Genomic DNA, 24,162 nt, shown 5'->3' with positions numbered 1-24,162 from the left:
CAGGGCTCCAACTCACAAACTGTGAGATCATGACCTGAGCCAAAGTCAGGCACTCAACCGACTGAGCCACCCAGGTGCCCCGAAAAGAACCCACTTTTCATTTTGTTGATCTTCTCTAGTTTCTTTACCAATTTCACTGAAACCACTTTATTTTGTTTCTTTTACTTCCTTTAGGTTTACTCTCTACTCAAGTTGAAATGCTTCATATTGCATTTCACAGGACCTATAATGTCAGTCTTTCCTACTATTAATGATGTTAAGTTTGATAATTTTGGTTACAGTAATAATTGCTAGTTCTCCATACATAAAGGGACCTTATTCCCTTTGCAGTTACTAAGTAATCAGTAGGGTACTACTTCAGTACTGTGTTACCCAACATCATTTCACCTAATACGTTTAACAACCGTTGATGATCTTTACCCTGATCAGTTGTTTCACTGGGGTTGCTAATGATTTTCCTAATTCTATTCTACATTTATTAGCTGATATTATTTTGTAAAGAAGAGTTTTCTTTTTTGTTGAACTCTTTTTTCACTTTAGTGTGTTTGGAGAGTTTTGTTTTGGTTTGGTTTTTCAACTTACTTTGAATTTTTATATTTTTCAGGGTAATATCAGTTTTAATCATTATTTTTTTGATGCTCAAATTCTCCCAGATGTAGGAACCTCTACAGACGGGCCCTTTTAATGCAGCTCCATTAATCTTTGGGCATTTCCTTGCTTTCTGACTAGCCTACTTTTTACTCTCTTGCCCTGGACTCGGAATTAGCCATTTATTAATGGTACCATCTTGACTAAAAGCTGTCCAGTATTTTTCTACTGTGTGATTTTTTTTGGTCTTTAGAATTACGCATTTTTTGCCATAATGAAGTTCATATATTCCATCCTCCTGTTTCATAAGTTTCATTGTTAAAATGGCTTTATAGTAGGCTACCTGGAAGGTAAAGAGTGCTTTTTTCCACTAATGGAGTCTCTCTTGATACTGTATATGTAACCTTAAAATTTTAAGTTAAAGCTATCCTCACCTCAGCTCCATTGGGTAGTATATATGCCCTTCAGACCAGTAGACTATTAACATATTAAGATACTTGGCTGTAATGGGTAGGTTTAGCTGTGTAACCTAATGATAATGCTAAGTGGCATTGAAATGAAAGCTTAAAACGCCCAATGGGTATTGTTGGGACAGAACTAAAACCAAGAACAACTTGGAATACTTTATGAATATTGTAGAAAACCTCAATTTTTTCTGGGAGTAATTCTTCTTAAGGAATTATTTACAAAGCTCTGAATTCTTCCAAATTAAGGCATTTAAAAATCATACTGCTTTCAGGGTTATTTTGGTTCAGATAAGCTTGGTATATTTGGATTTTTGACACAGAAAAAGGTTAATCAAGAATAAAATTGACGAAGAGAACAGGTATTATACCCAGTTCTGTGCGTTTAGCCCTGTGCTAGCCATGGCTCTATAAGAATGGGTATTAAGAAAAAGAAGAATGGTTATTTAAAAGGAGATGCAGAATGTGCTAGAAACTGCAAGATAGAAAGAGGTACTCCTCATAGCTATCCTAACTCTACTTCATAGCTACTCTACTTGAGAAGGTCCGATGAAATTACAGAATAAATAAGCAATATATCTGGAAATGAAAAAACAGCTCCTATCGCTAAGTTACAGTTTGAAGATAGATTTCTAATGATCTCCTGATTTGTGTTTTGGATGATAATAGGAAATTACTAATACAGATATTTCACCTCACTACTCTAAAGATCAGCTCTAGATTTTGTGTATATTCTAAAAAATAAATGAAAAATAAACATGAGCCTCCAGTATTTGATTTCAAATAATTATTCAGGCATATTAAGTGTATGATTGAAGTAGAGACTGAATGACTTAGACTACCATAACAACAATTGTTCCTAATTGGAATCTCATCCAAATCATAAAGCATCTCGAAAAGTCCAAAAGAAAAACTTAGAAAATGATCATTTTTCCAGTAATTTGTTTTGGTGATATTTCTGTTTTATTCATGTGTTTAATTTTAGATTTTAAACTGTGACATAAATTGTATTTATAGCTTACATTCTCTACAGTGTTGGTAAAGTATCATGGACACACTTGTGCAATAAATACTTACCAGCTGTTAGAGGTCCTTCCCAAAGGCTTAGTGCCCCTCTGGCACAAATCACTGTACAGTTGTCATCTTGGGCAGAAAGCTGACGTTGAAAATCTTGGCTACAATTCTTTTTGCTTAACCAAAGCAAACCTGTGGAGTTTTGAATTAGTGAACCTTGTTTGTGTGATAACTGAGGTTTCTGCCTTATCCAAATTTTAATAATTCATACGGCATTTACATGCTCACCAGAGGTCACCTAAAGCCATTAGCTTTTCATATATACTTCCAATAAGACACTAAATGCTTCTTTAGCTATAATCTGTATCTCTGCTCGTGTTTATTAATTTTCCATTATTTTTTCTTATTCTTGTATACAGTGAACATACTATTTTTTCCTTAAACTTAAAGAGAAGCTCTTTTTTAAAGTATTAATTACCCTTTTGATCTGATAAACAGTTCTATTTAGGAGATTCCTTATCCCCACAAGAGAAGAAAATTGCAGCTAATAAAGATATAAAGTAAGACACATTTCCTGTAATACTTGCTGTGAATAGAGTAATAGTGAACATTTACTAATAAAGATAATGCCTTCCTCTCCCTTTGAACTGTCCTTCCTTTTAGGAAGTATTATAGTACTTTATAAAACTCAGTAAACAGATTTTTCTATCTCTTACACCTGACTACTAAATGTGTAAATGTCCTTTCCTGCTTAATTTTGTATAAATCTTACAGTATTTCTGAACATTCTTCAGTGCTTCTTAATGCTTCTGCATCTTAAGGACTAAATACGTGTAAATTAATAGTATAGCCATCAGGTGTTCACCTTATTTTATTTGTTTACATCTTTAAATGAAAAAGAGGGGATCGTTTATTGAGGTTAAGAAACATCGTTTATGATGAAATACATATTTCATAGGTCTAAACCTAACATTGTAGTACTTGCATGAAAAGTAAGTAAGGACGAGCTCTAAAAAGCAAAGGTTTTTTTCTCTAGTTTGAAATATTATGATCATACCAGTAAACTTTTTCCAGGATTTTCTGCCTATTAAACAAGAAAACAAAGACTCACTTTCAGAAAACATGGATGCATTTGAAAAAGTGAGAACAAAATTAGAAACACAGCCACAAGAAGAATATGAAATCATCAATGCAGAGGTAGGATATCTTACTTTTTTTTTTTCCTATATCTCATATTACCAGTCAAGATGCAAATGAAGTACTTTGTTTTTTGGGGTTTTTTTTAAACTTTTTTTAATGTTTATTTTATTTTTTGAGAGCGAGACAGGGTATAAGTGGGGGAGGAACAGAAAGAAAGGGAGACACAGAATCCAAAGCAGGCTCCGGGGTCTGAGCTGTCAGCGCAGAGCCCGACGTGGGGCTCAACTCACGACCTGTGAGATCATGACCTGAGCTGAAGTCAGATGCTTAACCTACTGAGCCACCGAGACACCCCGCAAATCAAGTGCTTTGTGAATTTAGACATAAACCCACATCAAAATTAGACCTTTAATATATGCTGAAAAACTTAAACAGAGAATAATCAATGTGATTTTTAAAATAAAGGTCAAAGTGAATTTCCAAGCTATTGTGTTAATTCTATTTTTTGGAAACAACCAGTTCTTTTTTAAAATGCTATTAACAATTCCAAGGAGAGGGGCACCTCAGTGGCTCAATTGAGCTAAGCATCTGACAGTTGACTCTTGATTTTGGCTCAGGTCATGACCTCACAATTCTTGAGTTTAAGCTCTGCCTCAGCACAGAACCCGCTTGGGATTCTCTCTCTCCTTCTCTCTGCCCCCCTGTGCATACACGTGCACTCTCTCTCTATCCCTCTCAAAGTAAACTTTAAATTAAAAAATAATAATAATTTCAAGGAAAAGTTCATATGAAACCATCATGTTTTTATTATTTGAAAAGTATCTGATTGCCCTGTCTACACTTTTTTTAACAAAAGGAATTAACTTGAAGTAGTATAATACCACAAAAGCCAAGTATTTGATGTTTTATGGTTACCACAGTCATAAATATTCAGTTGAAACAGATTGAACATGCATGTTGCAAATTTCCCAATAAGACTGGAAAATAGAACCACAACTTATAAATGAAAATCATATTCATAGGAGAATGGAAATAGCAGTAGGTTAAAAATCAGGAATCCAGATTCAGAATATGCCATTTACTAGCAGGTGATAAATGCATTTTAGGCTACCTGAAATCCTGTCGGTCAGTTGCATTTAATATGTAGGTATTAGACAAGAGCACTATTTATATATTGAGTAATATTCTCTCGATCTCAAATTGTGTATATCTGTCAACCTGGAAGATGCTTTGTGTGAAATCAAATCGAAACCATGGACAGTTGGTAGTGACTGCATACTTAGAGGAAAAGAATCTCAGCAAGTTTTTGACCGGATTTTCAGAGTAGTCTGAGCCATAATTTCTTCATCTGCCTCATTTTGGATTACCTTAAAGCTGCATTCAATCTCTATTAATGGAATCCCACCATAGGGATGTCAGATACTCCCAAATATACCTAAAGTGATTTATACAGTCATAAGAACCGACATAGATTTTGTTATGCCTTCTCTTTGTTGCCTCCTACATTTATATGTTAGAAACTTCAGTGATTATGAATGTATGAAAACCATATCTTAACCACTGTGTTGTAAAAAGTGATCCATTTTGTTATTTGTTATGTGTTCATCCATAGACTTAAGTAGGTCTACTGAAGATTTCATTTCTTCATTTAAATGGTCAGATCATTAAACAATTAAATTGTGTTTAAATAATTATTAAATAAATCGTTTGTTTCTTTTTTGTCAGGTGAAGCATGGTGGTTTTGTTTATTATCAAGAAGGTTGCTGCTTGGTTCGTTCCAAAGATGAAGAAGGTACACCACAGTTTTCCCATTTTTATTTTTTAACATACTCTGATTTTTTATATTTCACGTATTTCATAGGAAATTTGGGATTAATTTCTTAAAGGTATAGAAAAAATTTTTTTAGATTATTTCTGCATTTAAAAAAAATAACTAGTTAGTATCTGGGTTTACTTAAGATATAGTTGACAGGTACATCCAAAAGCTTTGGTGGGGAGAATGGAGGTGGGAACCAGCATTTTTTTTAATATCTCCTATATTAGTTCTGTTGAAATAATAACCCTTTAGGTTCTATATGATCTATAAATACTAGACTATATTTATCAAATAATATCACATAGGCTGATGTGTGGAATAACACTTAATAGCATAGGACAATAATAAATAACAAAATGCCAGTTTCTATGCAAATAAAGCTGTTATCAAGGCTGAAGGAGGCTGGATTGTATCCTCTTCTAGAAGGGGAATGCTAATTTAAAACATTGAAATACTAAAGATTTTTTTTAACTACATCTTGTGGAGTTATCACTTTCATACTTGTCTTTATGCAGCAGATAATGATAATTACGAAGTTTTATTCAATTTGGAGGAACTTAAATTAGACCAGCCCTTCATTGATTGTATCAGAGTTGCTCCTGATGAAAAATATGTAGCTGCTAAGATAAGAACTGAAGATTCTGAAGCATCTACCTGTATCGTTGTGAAGCTAAGTGATCAGCCTGTAATGGAAGCCTCTTTCCCAAATGTGTCCAGTTTTGGTAAGCCACCAAACAAAACAGTCTTCTGTGTTATGACAACTGTAAGAGAATTGTCAGCACTTTTGAAACGTTTTTACTTGTCCATGTGAGTGAATAAGAAAGTGAATGCCTAATCCTTTTATCCCTATGGACCCAAAGCTTCCTGTGTGTCTCTCATTCAGGAGACCTTGCCTTCCTTAATTATATATCCAAATTCATGTTCATGTTTTTTAAAGTACTACAACCAGAATCCAGGCTGTACAGTTTATTTTGATATATCAATAATTCTTTGCAAATTTATTAACTCAGATACATTTTTGCACATAAGTTGTATCTTAATATGTTACTGAACTTTAATTTTAGGTATCTATTTTTTAAATTTCACGTTATCTTGTCAACTATTAGAGCAAATTGCCCAAGGTCACTACCGAGAAACTTTGGAAGATGTTGAGCTAACTAACTCACTAATAGAATTTGTCATATTTTTACTAGTAGAACCAACTTTAAATTTTCTCTTTTATTGGGACACCTGGATGGCTCAGTTGGTTAAGCGTACAGCTTCAGCTCCAGTCATGATCTCACCATTCTGAGTTTGAGCCCCGCATCAGGCTCTTTGCTGAGAGCCTAGAGCCTGTTTCAGATTCTGTGTCTTCTCTCTGCACCTCCTCCCCTCATGCTCGCTCACCCTCTCTCTCTCTCTCTCAAAAATAAGTAAACATGAAAAATTTTTTTTTAATTTTTTAATTTTACCTTTTATCATTGAGTGATACATATGTTCATAGTTTATCTTCCTTTTTCATTTTCTACTTTAATTTTCCCCATTGTTTAATAACTAAGTGCTTTTGCGGCAAATTGAAATTTTAGTCTAATTGATTCTTAGATTTACAATTTTGCACATTTTAACCTCTTTAAAAATCAAGATCCATATTATACAATGATGTCTTACAGTTACTGTCAGCCAGGTGGCAGTCATGATGTAATCGTGTCAGCTTCTGGTAAGAGCAAGAAAACTCCAACATTAAATGTATTAAATGAGATATCCTATGGCTTGAAAGCAGACAGAAAAGAGGCATGAGAGAAAGTGATCTGGTATTTCTTCAGACTTAAAGTTAGGGGTTGTAGATGGAAACAATTCATCCCATGTAAGCTGTGACTCTGAAAATACTAAACATTCAACTCTTATTCAGAAACCTGGGACTGAGAACTGCTCGAAACCTTGGAATTGATGTGGCAGTATTTTATTTTCTGGAAAGCTCTCTGACTTATTTTGGTGACCACGATCAAACCCGTGTTCAATTTACATTTCCAGGGATGAACTTGTGCGTCTCTTTTTTTGAGGAAACTCAAAATTTGAATGCACTGTGCCCTTTTTTTCAACTTCGAGTAGTATGTAATGTATATAAATCTTTAATTATTTTCTTTCAGAATGGGTAAAGGATGAAGAAGAGGAAGATGTTTTATTCTACACCTTCCAGAGGAACCTTCGCTGTCATGATGTGTATCGAGCAACTTTTGGTGATAATAAACGTAATGAACGTTTTTACACAGAAAAGGACCCAAGGTACTAGAACAATGAAATTAAATTTTTTCCTCCAGGGTTTATCTCCAGTTATCTAAAGTGCGGTTATTGGTTGACATAAGATGTTGATTTCAGCTGGAACCAGGTGTAATAGGGAAGATAAGCATAATCATTCTTTTATTAGTTGTTTGGATTCAAAATTGGAATATGGATCTATTCAAACTCCAGAGTGAACACAAATATACCAGTACACTGCATATGCTAAGTTGCTTACATTCTCTTGGGACCGTGACATATGAGGAGAGTTGTTAAGTCTTTAATCGGGTTGTCATACTGCGTTTCTAGATCTCTTATAAACCGTAGAATATGGTTCTATAAACTAGAATGCCATGGTGTCAATTGCACAGGATTCACTACATTTTATATAGATGATCTTTCATTTAAATTCTATTGCTTTGAGCCACGATGTCCACTGGTGTTTAAATTTTACTCTCTCCAGTATTTTGATAATTGCTTCTTAAAACTAATTCTCTTTGGGGCGCCTGAGTAGCTTAGTCGGTTAAGTGTCTGACTTTGGCTCAGGTCATGATCTTGCAGTTCGTGAGTTCGAGCCCTGCGTCAGGCTCTATGCTGACAGCTCAGAGCCTGGAGCCTGCTTTGGATTCTGTCTCTCTCTCTCTCTCTCTCTCTCTCTCTCTCTCTCTCTCTCTCCCCCCCCCCCCCTCTCCCCCTCACACTCTGTCTCTGTCTCTCTCAAAAACAAACAAACATGCATGCATGCATACATACATACATACCTACATAAAACTATAAAAGTAATGCTCTTTACTCCTTGTAATCCAGGACTCATGTCTTATACTCAGCAAGCGTGAGAGGAAATGACAGTAAGTTTATCTGGCAAAATCCCATTATTCTTACCCAGATACACTTTTCCAAATGACTTATTAGAAACAGATTTTTGCTTGACACCAGGTCCTGTCACCTTATATGTCAGTTAACGGTACAGTTTGGACAGTGTCTGAACAGAAAAAAAAAAAAATTTAACACCAAATCTATGTCAGTGAAATTGATACTCAAAACAAGAAAATTAACCCATCATTTCATGAAATGTCAAAACTGACAGGGATGTAATGAAAATCTTGTACAGTCCCTAGTTTATATTGAGAATTTGAGATCTGAAGAAGTTCCATTTTTCCAGCCCATAGAACTAACATTGTTGGCCTCGTGATGCTGTCCTTGCTTTTTTTTTTTCTGATGATGATTGTTTTGATGATAAATTACTAGAACTATTCATATGATTCCACTATTATTTTCTTTTTTTATATAATACTATTGTCAAATTGGTTTCCATACAACACCCAGTGCTCATCCCAACAGGTGCCCTCCTTAATGCCCATCACCTCTCCCCCTCTCCCCCACCCCCCATCAACCCTCACTTTGTTCTCAGTATCCAAGAGTCTCTTATGGTTTGCCTCCCTCTCTCTAACTTTTTTCCCCTCTTCCCTCCCCCCATGGTCTTCTGTTAAGTTTCTCAAGATCCACATAAATGAGTGAAAGCATATGCTATCTTTCTCTGACTGACTTATTGCACTTAGCATAATACCTTCCAGTTCCATCCACATTGCTGCAAATAACCAGATTTCATTCTTTCTCATTGCCAAATAGTATTCCATTGTGTATATAAACCACATCTTCTTTATCTATTTGTCAGTGGATGGACGGTTAGGCTTTTTCCATAATTTGGCTATTGTTGAAAGTGCTGCTATAAACATTGGGGTACATGTGCCCCTATGCATTAGCACTACTGTATCCCTTGGGTAAATTCCTAGCAATGCTATTGCTGAGACATAGGGTAGATCTATTTTTAATTTTTTGAGGAACCTCCACAGTTTTCCAGAGCAGCTGCACCAGCTTGCATTCCCACCAACCGTGCAAGAGGATTTCTGTTTCTCCACATCCTCCAGCATCTGTAGTTTCCTGGTTTGTTCATTTTAGCCACCTTGACCGGCATGAGGTGGTATCTCAGTGTGGTTTTGATTTGTATTTCCCTGATGAGGAGTGACGTTGAGCATCTTTTCATGTGTCTGTTGGCTATCTGGATGTCTTCTTTGAAAAAGTGTCTATTCATGTCTTCTGCCCATGTCTTCACTGGCTTATTTGTTTTTCAGGTGTGGAGTTTGGTGAGTTCTTCATAGGTTTTGGATACTAGCCCTTTATCCAATATGTCATTTGCAAATATCTTTTCCCATTCTGTCTGTTGCCTTTTAGTTTTGTTGATTATTTCCTTTGCAGTACAGAAGCTTTTTATCTTGATGAGGTCCCAGTAGTTCATTTCTCCTTTTAACTCCCTTGCCTTTAGAGATGTGTCGAGTAAGAAACTGCTGCAGCTGAGGTCAAAGAGGTTTTTTTCCTGCTTTCTCTTCTAGGGTTTTGATAGTTTTCTGTCTCATATTCAGGTCCTTTATCCATTTTGAGTTTATTTTTGTGTATGCTGTAAGAAAATGGTCTAGTTTCATTCTTCTGTCCAGTTTTCCCAGCATCATTTGTTAAAGAGACTGTCTTTTTTCCATTGGATACTCTTCCCTGCTTTGTCAAAGATTAGTTGGCCATACATCTGTGGATCCAATTCTGGGTTCTCTATTCTATTCCACTGGTCTATGTGTCTGTTTTAGTGCCAGTACCATACTGTCTTGATGATTACAGCTTTGTAGTAGAGGCTAAGGTCTGGGATTGGGATGCCTCCCACTATGGTTTTCTTCTTCAGTATTACTTTAGCTATTTGGGGTCTTTTGTGATACCATACAAATTTTAGAATTGTTCATTCTAGCTTTGAGAAGAATGCTGGTGCAATTTTAATTAGGATTGCATTGAATGTGTAGATTGCTTTGGGTACTATTGACATTTTAACAATATTTATTCTTCCAGTCCATGAGCATGGAACGTTTTTCCATTTCTTTGTATCTCCTTTAGTTTTCTTCATAAGCTTTCTATAGTTTTCAGCATATAGATCTTTTACATCTTTGGTTAGCTTTATTCCTAGGTATCTTACACTTCTTGGTGCAGTTGTGAATGGTATCAGTTTCTTTATTTGTCTTTATGTTGCTTCATTATTGGTGTATAAAAATGCAGCCAATTTCTATACATTGATTTTGTACTCTGACTTTGCTGAATTCATGTATCAGTTCTAGCAGACTTCTGGTGGAGTCTGTCAGGTTTTCCATGTAGAGTATCATGTAGTCTGCGAAAAATGGAAGTTTGACTTCTTTGCCAATTTTGATGCTTTTAATTTCATTTTGTTGTCTGATTGCTGATGGTAGGACTTCCAACACCATGTTAAGCAACAGTGGTGAGAGTGGACGTCCCTGTCGTGTTCCTGATCTCAGGGGGAAAGCTCTCAGTTTTTCCCCATGGAGGATGATGTTAGCTGTGGGCTTTTCATAAATGGCTTTTGTGATGTTTAAGTATGTTCCTTCTATCCCAGCTTTCTTGAGGGTTTTTATTAAGAAAGGATGCTGTATTTTGTCAAATGCTTTTTCTGCATCTATTGACAGGATCCTATGGTTCTTTTATTAATGTGATGTATCACGTTGATTGATTTGCGAATATTGAACCACCCCTGCATCCCAGGAATGAATCCCACTTGATCATCGTGAAGAATTCTTTTTATATGCTGTTGAATTCGATTTGCCACTATCTTGTTGAGAATTTTTGCATCCATATTCATCAGGGATATTGGCCTGTAGTTCTCTTTTTTTTGCTGGGTCTCTGTCTGGTTTGGGAATCAAAGTAATGCTGGCTTCATAGAATGAGTCTGGAAGTTTTCCTTCTATTTCTGTTTTTTGGAACAGCTTGAGAAGGATAGGTATTAACCGCTTTAAATGTCTGGTAGAACTCCCCAGGGAAGCCATCTGGTCCAGGACTCTTATTTGTTGGGAGATTTTTGATAACTGATTCAATTTCTTCACTAGTTATGGGTCTGTTGAAATTTTCCATTTCCCCGTTTGAGTTTTGGTAGTGTGTGGGTGTTTAGGAATTTGTCCATTTCTTCCAGGTTGTCCAGTTTGTTGGCATACAATTTTTCATAGTATTCCCTGATAATTGCTTGTATTTCTGAGGGATTAGTTGTAATAAATCCATTTTCATTTGTGATTTTATCTATTTGGGTCCTCTCTCTTTTCTTTTTGAGAAGCATGGCTAGAGGTTTGTCAATTTTGTTTATTTTTTCAAAAAACCAACTCTTGGTTGCATTGATCTGTTTTTTTGGATTCTATATTATTTCTGCTCTGATCTTTATTATTTCTCATCTTCTGCTGGGTTTGGGGTGTCTTTGCTGTTCTGCTTCTAGTTCCTTTAGGTATGCTGTTAGATTTTATATTTGGGATTTTTCTTGTTTCTTGAGATAGGCCTGGATTACAATGTATTTTCCTCTTAGAACTGCCTTTGCTGCATCCCAAAGGGTTTGGATTGTTGTATTTTCATTTTCATTTGTTTCCATATATTTTTTAATTTCTTCTCTAATTGACTGGTTGACCCATTAATTCTTTAGTGGGATGTTCCTTAACCTCCATACTTTTGGAGGTTTTCCAGACTTTTCCTATGGTTGATTTCAAGTTTCATAGCATTGTGATCTGAAAGTGTGCATGGTATGATCTCAGTTCTTTTGTATTTATTGAGGGCTATTTTGTGATGCAGTATGTGATCTGTCTTGGAGAATGTCCCATGTGCACTCAAGAAGAAAGTATATTCTGCTGCTTTGGGAAAAGTTTTCAATTAGCAATAATCGCACCTTGGATAAACCTCATTGGCTATGATACTGCCACTGCGCAAAGCTTATTCTGCTGCTTTGGGATGTAGAGTTCTAAATATATCTGTCAAGTCCATCTGGTCCAATGTATCGTTCAGAGCCATTGTTTCTTTATTGATTCTGTGTCTAGAGCATCTGTCCATTGCTGTAAGTGGAGTATTAAAATCCTCTGCAATTACCACATTCTTATCAATAAGATTGCTTATGCTTGTGATTAATTGTTTTATATATTTGGGTGCTTCCGAATTCAGTGCATACACATTCGTAATTGTTAGCTCTTCCTGATGGAGAGACCCTGTAATTATTATATAATGCCCTTCTTCATCTCTTGTTACAGCCTTTAATTTAAAGTCTAGTTTGTCTGATAGAAGTATTCTATTTTCTTCTTTGTTATTTTTGTTTGTTTGTTTGATTTTTAGTTTAGTTAGAGAGCACGAGTGGGAGAAGGGGCCGAGAAAGGAAGAGGGGGACTCCCAAGCAGGCTCTGCACTATCAGTACAGGTCCCACATGAGGCTTGATCTCATGAACCGTGAGATCATGACCTGAACTGACATCAAGAGATGTTTAACCGACAGAGCCACCCAAGTGCCCCTGTGATTTTATATGTCATTTGTTAAGGCTATCTTTTGGGGAGATCACAGTTTAAGGTAGTAATTTATTATATCAATAACTTGTGATTACAAACTGTTTGCCATCTTGTGAATAAAGCTCAAAATTAACACAATGAGCTATACCCTGGAATGAGATACTCACTTGCCATATATCGTTATCATCCTAATTTCTAAGATTAAGTAGAAACTTATTTGGCTTGTAGCATGCTTTTCTGCCCCATAAGGAACTAACCAATTATGGTTAAGCCTAATTTGACATTCAGAACCCTGATCTACAATACAAACTAGTTTGTAGATTCTTGACACTTTATAATGCCCAAATCCAGAGGGGAAGACCAAAAGGGAAAAGCAGAATACCTGAAGAGAAATGGAGTAAAGGTCTTCAAAGAACTTTTAAAACACAGAGCTGCTTTTTTACTATGTTTGCTCTGATCCTCAGGTTTCAGTTTTCTGTTCTCATAAGTAAAGTTCACCAAAGCATGTATTTACCTGCCCCTCTTGGCCCAGTTTTGGAGACCTGATTTTTTTTTCCTTAATTTTTTTTTTAATTTTTTTTTTTTTAATGTTTATTTATTTTTGAGACAGAGAGAGACAGAGCATGAACGGGGGAGGGGCAGAGAGACAGGGAGACACAGAATCGGAAGGAGGCTCCAGGCTCTGAGCCATCAGCCCAGAACCCGACGCGGGGCTCAAACTCACGGACCACGAGATCGTGACCTGAGCTGAAGTCGGACGCTTAACCGACTGAGCCACCCAGGCGCCCCTTTCCTTAATTTTTTTAAATGTCTATTTATTTTTGAAAGGGAGACAGAGACAGAGCATGAGCGGGGAGGGGCAGAGAGAGAGGGTGACACAGAATCTAAAGCAGGCTCCAGGCTCTGAGCTGTCAGCACAGAGCCTGATGCAGGGCTCCCAACTCACAAACTGTGAGAATATGACCTGAGCCAAAGTCGGATGCCCAACCAAGCCACCCAGGTGCCCCATGGGTACCTAAATTTTAAAGATGTGCTATTATAAATGTGCCTAAAAAGAACCCTTACCAACTAGGTTCTTCATCTGCTTTGTTTGCAGTGCTTTGGTAAATTTGGTTGTTCAAAGGTAGTTTTCTATTTCGATGGTAGAGAGCCTCTGAAAGTCATGTTCAAGGAAAATGCCTCTCTGCTATTCTTAAAGATCGATACGTTTTGAATATTTATTCTTCCATTTTTTTTTTTTTAATGTTTATTTATTTTTGAGAGAGAGCACGCAAGGACAGGAGGGGCAGAAAGGGAGGGAAACACAGAATCCGAAACAGGCTCCAGGCTCTGAGCTGTCAGCACAGAGCCCAATGCAGGGCTCGAACTCACAAACCGTAGGATCGTGACCTGAGCCAAAGTCAGATGCTTAACCAACTGAGACACCCAGACATCCCTAATTCTTCCATTTTCAAATACTTCCAGAACCATTTAATTCACAAATTCTGGGAAGAACAGAATTATATAGATTCTAAAGGAAAAGATCTGAACCAAATTAAGAGACCTGCTTTTCAAGTCACTGAAAAACAGCACCTCCCTCACAACCACCAAAAACACAACTGGTACAGATGCTATTCACTTATACAACGCACAGTGTGGTTCTGTCACTAGCAGCCAGAACAGGGCTAAATTAGAAAAGCCTGGGAGGTTACTGAAACAGGCCTTGTCATTGAAGACCAGGGGTTCAAACCCCAAAGAACCCAGGGAGGCCGTCTCAGGGTAACTTGATTATATTAAGCTGCACCAAACACTTGACATCTTAGAAATTTCAAGTAAAGGGAATTTTAGAGGTATACCTTTAACTTCATTTAGAATTAGCCTTTTGAAAATAAAGACAGTTAATGATTTACCTGAAATCATACAGTTCATTAAAAAAAAAAAAAAAACCAGACACCTGCATCTTCTAGCACTTGACACTGCTCTCCTTCACAATAGAACCTAAATTCTTGTGGGAGAAATGGAATTAGCCTGGAATGGCCCCTTTTCCTCTATGTGGCAGATGGTTCTAGTTTTATTTTTTTCCACAGATTGTTTGATCTTGGATAAGCCATTTCTTGTTCAGTTTCAGTATCCTTGGTAATACTTAGGTAATGCTTTAGGATTTGGATAATGACATTGACATATTGATTCCAAAAGTCTTTCTGGGTTTAGTTTGTGTTTCTGTGTTTCTTTCATACTTTGGAGTATACCTATCTTTATATATATTTACGCAAATTAAAAATCAATGCAGATCATTTCAAACCCCTCACTTACATATCCAGTAATACTGCAGAATGAGAAGTTGGAGTTTGCTACCCATGCAAGGGTAATGGTTGCAACGATTGTAATTAATAATAAGAAAAAAAAGACACGTTTGATTATTAAAACTGAAATTGATTTTGTGCATTACACCATGGTTCCTACATGTAAACTCTATAAAGACAACCTAGAATTGCTAGATAATGAACAAAGACCGAATCATTTCCACCTTTTCATCTTTACTGATGAGTAGGGTACCAGGCCTGTATCATTGCCATTCATCTATGCCTATTAGTTAAATGGTACACTTAGGTCAGTTTCTGTCTTTCAAGCTAAAACCCTAAACCAGTGATGGCTGTGAGTACCTTTTAACCATTGAATTCTTAGCAGGATATAGCAGAATTTAAAGTATGTGTTGCTTTGTGGTAAGTATAGCATAACATATAAACTTGTCAAATCACTTTGTTGTATACCTGAAACTGACATAACATTGTGTGTCACCTGTGCTCAGAAAAAAAGAATATATTGCTGCTGAATTATAAATTAAAACTAATGTAAAAATGTATTACTCCACTGGGTGAAAAAAGTGAATATATAGTATGATGTCAACTTATTTTTCAAAGTAAGCATGATTATTTTCCTAATCAGAGGTAAAGGATATATTAAGTTTAAAAGATATGTATCAATTGGGGGCCCCTGTGTAGCTCAGTCAGTTGAGCATCTGACTCTTGATTTCAGGTCAGGTCATGATCCCACAGTCATGGGATCAAGCCACATATCAGGCACTGCACTGAGCGTGGAGCCTGCTTGAGACTCTCTCTCTTTCTCCCTCTCCCCCTCTCCCGCATTTGCACACTCTCTTTCTAAAATAACAATTAAAAATTTTATAATAAATATGAATTGAATGGGAAAACAGATTGCCCTTAGTTCTTTACATTCCTTGTCTTCTCTCTCTTTCTGAATTGAAAGTTATTTGGTATCATTCTAGAGCTTTTTTTGTCAATGCACATGTGCATTTTTTTTTAAGATTTACTTTTTTCAGCTTTATTGAAATATGATTGACATATATATATATACATATATATATATATATATATATGTATATATATATATATATATAACAAGTTTAAGACGTATGTGGTGATTTGGTACATATACCTGTTACAAAATGAATAACAAAAGAAGTTTAGTTAATATCTCAATCACCTCACAAATTACCACTTTTTTGTGTGTATGGTGGTAACATTTAAAATATACTGTCGAGGCAGCTTTCAAGTATGTTAATACTGTATTGTTAACTATAGTCATCATGCTGGGCACCCGATCCTCAAAGCTTGTTCATCTTATATAACTGAAAGTATGTACCCTTTTTCCATTATGTCCCCATTTCACTCAGCTCTCATCCCCTGACAACCACCATTCTACTACTCTGTTTCTGTAAGTTTGGCTTTTATAGATTCCACATGTAAATGATATCATACAGTATTAGTCTTTTTCCATCTGACTTACTAGCAGAATGCCCTCAAGTTGCATCCTCGTTTTTACAAATGGCAGGATTTCTCTTTTTTTGTGGCTGAACAATACTCCAGTGTGTGTGTGTATTCTTTATTTACTCATCAGTGGACATGTATGTTGTTTCTGTATCTTGGCTGTTGTTCATACTACAGTGAACTTGGGAGTGCAGATGTCCCTTTGTGATCCAGATCCCACTTCCTATAGATATGTGCTCAGAAGTAGAATCGTTGAATCATATGGTAGTTCCTTTTTTAATTTTTTGAGGACCCTACATTTTTTTGTCCATAATAGCTATTATTAGTTTACATTCCCACCAACAGTACACAAGGGTTTCCTTTTCTCTATATCCTAACATTTGTTACCACTTGTCTTTTTGATAATAGCCATTCTAACAGAGGTGAAGTGATACCATGGTTTTTATTTGCCTTTGCCTTAGGATTAGTGACGTTGAGCATCTTTTTATGTATCTGTTGACCATTTGTATGTCTTAGGAAAAATGTCTGATCAGGTCTTCTGTCCATTTTTAAATTGGATTTTTTGTTTGTTTGCTTGTTTTGCTTTTGAGTTGTAGGAGTTCCTTATATATTTTGGCTGTTAACCCATCATCAGATAAATGGTTTGGGAATACTTTATCCCACTCCATTGATTGCCTTTTCTTTTTGTTGATTGTTTCTTTTGCTATGTAGAAACTTTTTAGGTTGATATAGTCCCACTTATTTATCTATTTATACTTCTGGTGTCATAAAAAATAATTGCCAAGACCTATGTCAGGGAGCTTTTTCCTTATGTTTTCTTCTAGGAATTTTATGGTTTCAGGTCTTATGTTTAGGTCTTTTAATCCATTTCAGGTTAATTTTTGTGAGTAGAGTAATATTGGAGTCCAATTTCATTAGCATAGCAATTTCAATAGCATGTGATTATCCAATTTTCCCAGCACAATTTATTGAAGAGATTTTTCTTTCCCTTTTGAGTATTCTTGGTTCCCTTATCAAATATCAGTTGGCCATATACTCAATGGTTTGTTTCTGTGCTCTCGGTTCTTTTTCTGTGATCTGCATGTCGGTTTTTTGTTTTTTTTTTTTTAATGTTTATTTTTGAGAGAGCGCGAGCAGGGGCGGGCAGAGAGAGAAGCAGGGAGACACAAAATCTGAAGCAGGCTTCAGGCTCCGAGCTGTCAGCACAGAGCCTGATGCGGGGCTGGAACTCACCTCGAGATCATTACCTGAGCCGAAGTCCGACGCTTAACCAACTGAGTCACCCAGGCGCCCCCATGCATGTCTATTTTTATGCCAGTACCATACTGTTCTGATTATTATAGCTTTGTAATACAGTTTGAGATCAAAAAGTGATGCATTTTGCTTTGTTCTTCTTTTTCAGGCTACTCTAGATATTTTGTGGCTCTATACAAATTTTGGAATTGTTTTTCTGTTAAAAAATGACATTAGAATTTTGATAAGGATTGCATTCATTGTATAGATGGCTTTGGGTAGTGTGGACATCTTAATGATAGTCATTCTTCCAAATCATGAATATGGCGTATCTTTCCATTTATTGTGTTGTCTTTATTTTCTTTCATCAAAGTCTTAAGTTTTCAATGTACACATCTTTTTCCCTCCTTGATTAAATATATTCCTAAGTACTGTGTTTAGTTTTGATGCTGTTTTAAATGGGATTGTTTTGTGTGTTTTTCAGATATTTCATTGTTAGTGTATCAAAACAACTGATTTCCTTATCTTGATTTTACATCTTGCAACTTTACTTAATTCATTGATTAATTCTAACAGTGTTTTGGTGGAATATTTAATGTTTCCTATATATAAAATCAAGACTGACAGTACTATGTTGATTAGGAGTAGTAAGAGTGGTCATCCACTGATCTTAGAGGAAAACCTTCCAGCTTTTCACCACTCAATGTGATGTTAGCTGTGGACTTGTCATATATGGCCTTTATAATGTTGAGTAACATTCATTTCATATCCAATTGTTGAGAGTCTGTATCATGAATGGATGTTGAACTCTGTCAGATGCTTTTTATAAAGATAATCATGTGATTTTTACCTTTCATTCTATTAATGTATCACATTTATTGATTTGCATATGTTGAACCATTTTTATATCTCGGATTAATCCTACTTGATAATGATGAATAATCTTTTTAATGTGCCTGCTGAATTAAGTTTGCTAGCATTTTGTTGAGTATTTTTGTATCATATTCACTGTGGATATTGGATAGTTTTCTTGTAGTGTCCTTATCTGGCTTTTGTATTGGGTACTACCAGCCTAATAAAATGAGTTTAGAAGTGTTCCCTTCTCTTCAGTTTTTTGGGAAGAATTTGAAAGGATTGGTGCAAATTCTTCAAATATTTGGTAGATTTTACCAGTGAGTCCATCTCGTCCTGGGCTTTTTTCTTTGCTGAGAAATTGTTGATTACTGATTGGTAATCAACTCTACCTTACTCTATTGGTCTGTTCAGATTTTCTATTTCTTCATGATTCAGTCTTCGTAGGTTGTATGTTTCTAGGAATTTACTCATTTCTCCTAGATTATTTAATTTGCTGGCATATAATTTTCATAGTAACTTTATACTTTTTTGTGTGTCTACATTATCAGATGTAATGCGTCCTTTTTCCTTCCTGATTTTGAATCCTCTTTTTTTTTTTCCTAATTTCACTAAAAGTTTGTCAGTTTTATCTTTTCAAAAAGCAGCTCTTAGTTTTGTTGATCTTTTCTATTGTTTTTCTGGTCTCCTTAATTTATTTTTCTCTGATCTTTATTATTTCCTTCCTTCTTCTAACATTAGGCTTATTTTTTCTTTTTCTAATTTTTTGAGGTGTAATGTACGTTATTTGAGATAGTTCTTTTTTTCCTCTTTTTTTAAGTTTATTATTTGAGAGAGAGTGCGTGGGTGCACATGTTAGTGGGGGAAGGGCAGAAAGAAAAGGAGGTAAAGAATCCCAAGCACACACTGTCAGCACAGAGTCCCAACTCAGGGCTCAAACTCAAACTGTGAGATCATGACCTGAGCCAAAATCAAGAGTCAGATGCTTAACTGAGCCACCCAGGAGCCCCTTTTTATTTTTTTATGTAGGCTATGCACCCATCGTGGGGCTTGAACTCATGACCCTGAGATTAAGAGTTGCATGCTCTACCAACTAAGCCAGCCAGGCACCCCTATTTGAGATACTTTTAATGTAAACACATATCCCATAAACTTCCCTCGTAGAAGTACTTTTATGTATCCCTTAAGTTTTAGTACGTTCTATTTCTACTTTGATTTTTTCAAGATATTTTTGATTTTGATTTTTTTGACCCATTGCTTATTTAGCGGTATATTATTTCCATATATTTGTGAATTTTCCAGTTTTCTGAATAGTTACTATTTTGATTGGAAAAAATACTTGGTATGATTTCAGTCTTCTCAAATTTTCTAATATTTGTCTTATGACTTAACCTATGATCTACCTACACAAGAATGTTCCTTGTGCACTTGAGAAGAATGTATTCAGCTGCTGTTGAATGGAATGGTCTACATATGTCTGTTTCATCCATTTTGTCTAAAGTATACATAGAGTCCACACCCAATTTTTTTTATTGATTTTCTGCCTGAATAATCTCTCCATTGCTGAAAGTGAGGTATTAACATCCCCTACTATTATTGTGGTGGTGTTGTCTGTTTTTCCCTTCGAATCTGTTGGTATTTGCTTAATATATTTAGGTGCTCTGATGTTGAGTGCGTACAGGCATACCTTGTTTTATTGCACTTCGCAGACTGCGTTTTTTTAACATACTGAAGCAGGTCTATTGGCACCATTTTTCAACAGCACTTGCTCACTTCATGTCTTTGTCACATTTTGGTAATTATCACACCATTTCCAACTTTTTCATTGTTATTTGTTTATGGTGATCTGTGATCAGTGATTACAGCTCCCTGAAAGTTAAGATAATGGTTAGCATTTTTTAGCAATAAAGTATTTTTTATTAAGGTATGTACATTGTGTTTTTAGACATAATGCTGTAACACACTTAACAGTTTACAATATAGTGTAAACATAACTTTTATCTGCACTGGAAAACCAAAAAATTCATTTGACTCACTTTTATCAGTGGTTCTGGAACCTACCCATATCTCCAAGGTATGTCTGTATATAGTTACAACTGTTATATCCTCTTAATTAACTGACCCATTTATCATTATATAATGGCTGCCTTTATCTGTTACAACTTTTGAGTTAAAGTGTATTTTCTTTGATATTAGTATAGCTACTCCTGTGCTCAATTGGTTTCCACTTACATGAAATTTCTTTTTACATCCCCTCATCTTGAGCCTGTATGTGTCCTTGAAGCTGAAGTGAATCTCATAGGCAGTATATAGTTGGGTCTTCCTTTCTATCCATTCAGCCACTCTGTGCCATTTCATTGGAGAGTTTAATCCATTTACATTTAGAGTAATTATTCATAGGTGAGTACTTATTAATGCCATCTTATTGATGTTTTCTGGTTATTTTGTAGCTCCCGTGTTCCTTCCTCTCTCACTATCTTCCTTTGTGAATTTATGATTTTCCATAGTGTTCTGGTTTGAGTCCCTTCTCTTTTCTTTTGTATATCTGTTGTACATTTGTGCTCTATGGTTACCATGACTTGTCTTCTCTTTCTAAGAAACCTGTTTCTGTAGAACCAGTTGTATTCTGACTTTCCTGTAACCAAATATCTGCCAAGTAGTTGACCAAGTAATTTATCTTTTGATTACCTGTGTCATCATCAAACAAAAATAAATAGATAAAAGTAAAATATTGAAAATAGCAAAGATAGCATTGAAAATAGCAAACTAGAGTAAGGAATTTGTCCTAAAACCATGTATTAAAACACATTAAGCTACAGTAGTTAATACAACCCGATAGACAAATAATAGAGATCAGAAGAGATAACTCAAAAATTTATATATATAAAAAATTATGTAAAAGGCATCACAGACCAATGAAAAACAGGTATAATTTTTTAATACTGTAGAAAAATAATTTTCATCACTTTATATATCAGCATACATTCCTAAAAGATTTAAAGAATCAATTGATAAAAATAAAACTATCCAGAAAACCTAGATGCCAGTAGTAAGTACTTCATTCAACTTGGTTGAAATATTTCCAAAACAGGGGCACCTGGGTGGCTCAGTTGGTTAAGCTTCCAACTTCAGTTCAGGTCACGATCTCATGGTTGCAGGTTCAAGCCCTACATCTGGCTTTGTGCTGACATCTCAGAACCTGGAGCCTGCTTCAAATTCTGTGTCTCCCTCTCTCTCTGCCCCTCCCCTGCTTGTGCTCTGTCTCTCCCTCTCAAAAATAAACATTAAAAAAAAAAGATTAAAAAAAGATACTGCTTATCATTAAATTCATATTTCCATTCCTAAGGAATGGGTAAGTATTTATCATAGGGAAATAATTGTAAAGGTGAGGAAGGGGGAACTGTCTTCATGAATACGTTCCCTATTATATTCTTTATTACAATGAAACATTAAAATCTTAAGTTTTAAGAATTATAATAATTCAACCTAATAGAATATTAGGTAGCCATTAAAAATAATGATCACGGGGCACCTGGGTGGTTCATTCAGTTAAGTGTTCAATTCTTAATTTTGGTTTTTTCAACTCTTTATTTCAACTCTTGATTTCCAGTCTTCATGGTTTGTGAGATCGAGGTCCACGTCAGGCTCTGTGCTGACAGCATGGAGTCTGGGATTCTCTCCTTCTGCCTGCCCCTCCCCTACTCGTGTGCACATACTCTCTCTCAAAATAAAGAAACGTTTTTTAAAATGACCATAAAAGATTGTAATTAATGTGGGGGGAATACTAATATTATGTGAAGTCACAAATGCAGAATCCAAAATTGCATCTGTGTTTTATAGAAGTCCTGGAGCTGGAAAGTACAACATAGGAAATATAGTCAATAATATTGTAATAATGTTGTATGGTGACAGATGATGACTGCATTGCTGTGATGAACATTAAGTAATGGGTAGAGTTCTCTGATCACTATATTGTGTATCTGAACTAGTATAACATTATATATCAACTGTACTTCAGTAATTTAAAGTTTTTTAAATTTTTTTTAATGTTTATTTTTGAGAGAGCATGTGCGCACACTTGAGCGGGGAAGGTGCATGGAGAAAGGGAGGCAGGATCAGAAGTGGGCTCTGCAGATAGTGGAGAGCCTGATGTGGGGCCCAAACTCACAAACCATGAGATTATGACCTGAGCCAAAGTCAGACGTTTTTTAATTTAAAAATGAAACACAAGGGTGTCTGCGTGGCTCAGTCAATTAAGCATCCAACTCTTGATTTCAGCTCAGTCTCATGGTTTGTGAGACTGAGCCCCCTGTTAGGCTCTGCACTGATAGCTCAGAGCCTGCTTAGAATTCTCATCCTTCTCTTTCTCTCTGCCTCTCCTCCACTGGTGTGCACATTCTCTCAAAATAAATAAACATTTAAAAAAATAGTAAAACAAACAAAAAACACATATTGAGGTGCCTGGGTGGTTCAGTTGGTTAAGCATCTGACTGTTGGTTTCTGCTCAAGTCATGATCTCACAGTCATGAGATCGAGCCCCACATTGGGCTCCATGTGAAGCCTGCTTGGGATTCTGTCTCTCCCCCTCTCTGTCCCTCCACCAGTCGTGCACATGCTCTCTCTCTTTCTCACAAAATAAATATTTAAATAAACTTTAAAAAAATGAAACACATGCATGAAATACAAATAAAGGAGAAGGAAAAATAGAAAAAATAAACAGTTAACATTAATTTTTAAAATGTGTTTAGATTGCAAGCATTTTTCTTCCTGTTTGTGTTTCTGTTATTTCTATTTTGTTTTGTTATAAAACTGGGGGAAGGGGAGCATACAGAGGAAGAACAAAGTAAATTCTGTGTCCCTCTTCTTTCCTACAATTACATATCTCCTCTAGGAAATTTATTTCCTCTTCCCACTAAAAAGCCTATAATCTATTAACGTGATTAAGTGAGAGAGGATACCTTTTGTGTACCTGAAAATGCATTTAGAAAAAGATGGATTGATGGATGCACAAATAATGTAATAAAGGAAATATAAGCAAATCATTGGTAATAATTGAATTTCAGTGGTGGGTGTATGGGTATTCACCTGACATGTTCAACTTCTGTAGTTTTGAAAATGTTCATAATAAAATGTTAGAGAAGAAATTCCTTTGAATACTTCCGTGGGGGAAATGAGAAAAATAATAGTTTTTTTAATTTTTTTTATTTTACAAGCAGTGTTCACTAAGGAGTTATTTTCTGCCTGCATTATAAATCAACATATGTATAGCAGGCAGTGAAATACTGTCATTAACAAAGTAACATGCCACTGAAATTTACTGGATTTCTCTCTCTCTCTCTCTCTCTCTCTCTCTCGGTCTCTTTCTGCGTGCGTGTGTGTGTGTGTGTGTGCATGCAGCTATTTTGTTTTCCTTTATCTTACAAAAGACAGTCGTTTCCTCACCATAAACATTATGAACAAAACTACTTCTGAAGTGTGGTTGATAGATGGCCTAAGCCCTTGGGACCCACCAGTACTTATCCAGAAGCGAATACATGGCGTCCTTTACTACATTGAACACAGAGATGACGAATTATACATTCTCACTAATGTTGGCGAGCCTACAGAATTCAAGGTAATCCTGGATTCTCCTTGTCCCTATGTGGTCTGTTCAAAAGTATCACACTTCCATCAACAA

At 35.8% G+C, this 24,162-nt stretch overlaps 1 protein-coding gene and 1 pseudogene across 9 annotated transcripts in view; one reads left to right on the top strand and one right to left on the bottom strand.

Annotated features, from left to right (window-relative positions):
* The window catches only part of PREPL (prolyl endopeptidase like), an 84,581-nt gene that overhangs the window by 13,896 nt on the left and 46,523 nt on the right, over nt 1–24,162 (top strand). For 7 of the 9 annotated variants that reach the window (XR_006200644.1, XM_042932166.1, XM_042932165.1 and 4 more), the window contains 5 exons: nt 3,141–3,263; nt 4,932–4,998; nt 5,538–5,744; nt 7,149–7,284; nt 23,883–24,099. Coding sequence is in view for 8 of the 9 variants with exons in the window: in XM_042932158.1 (XP_042788092.1) it covers nt 3,141–3,263; nt 4,932–4,998; nt 5,538–5,744; nt 7,149–7,284; nt 23,883–24,099 (750 nt within the window). In the remaining variant the exon portion in view is untranslated. Of the gene's footprint in view, nt 1–2,564; nt 2,627–3,140; nt 3,264–4,931; nt 4,999–5,537; nt 5,745–7,148; nt 7,285–23,882; nt 24,100–24,162 lie in introns of all 9 variants that reach the window. The other 2 variants (XM_042932164.1, XM_042932159.1) reach the window with 2 other exon arrangements.
* LOC122216788 lies at nt 11,990–12,073 on the bottom strand (annotated as a pseudogene).

The sequence above is a fragment of the Panthera leo genome, chromosome A3, assembly GCF_018350215.1.
Source record: "Panthera leo isolate Ple1 chromosome A3, P.leo_Ple1_pat1.1, whole genome shotgun sequence".
Classification (NCBI taxonomy): domain Eukaryota; kingdom Metazoa; phylum Chordata; class Mammalia; order Carnivora; family Felidae; genus Panthera; species Panthera leo.
The sequence above is the reverse complement of the archived record's forward strand: the minus strand, read 5'-3'. Positions and strand labels throughout refer to the sequence as shown.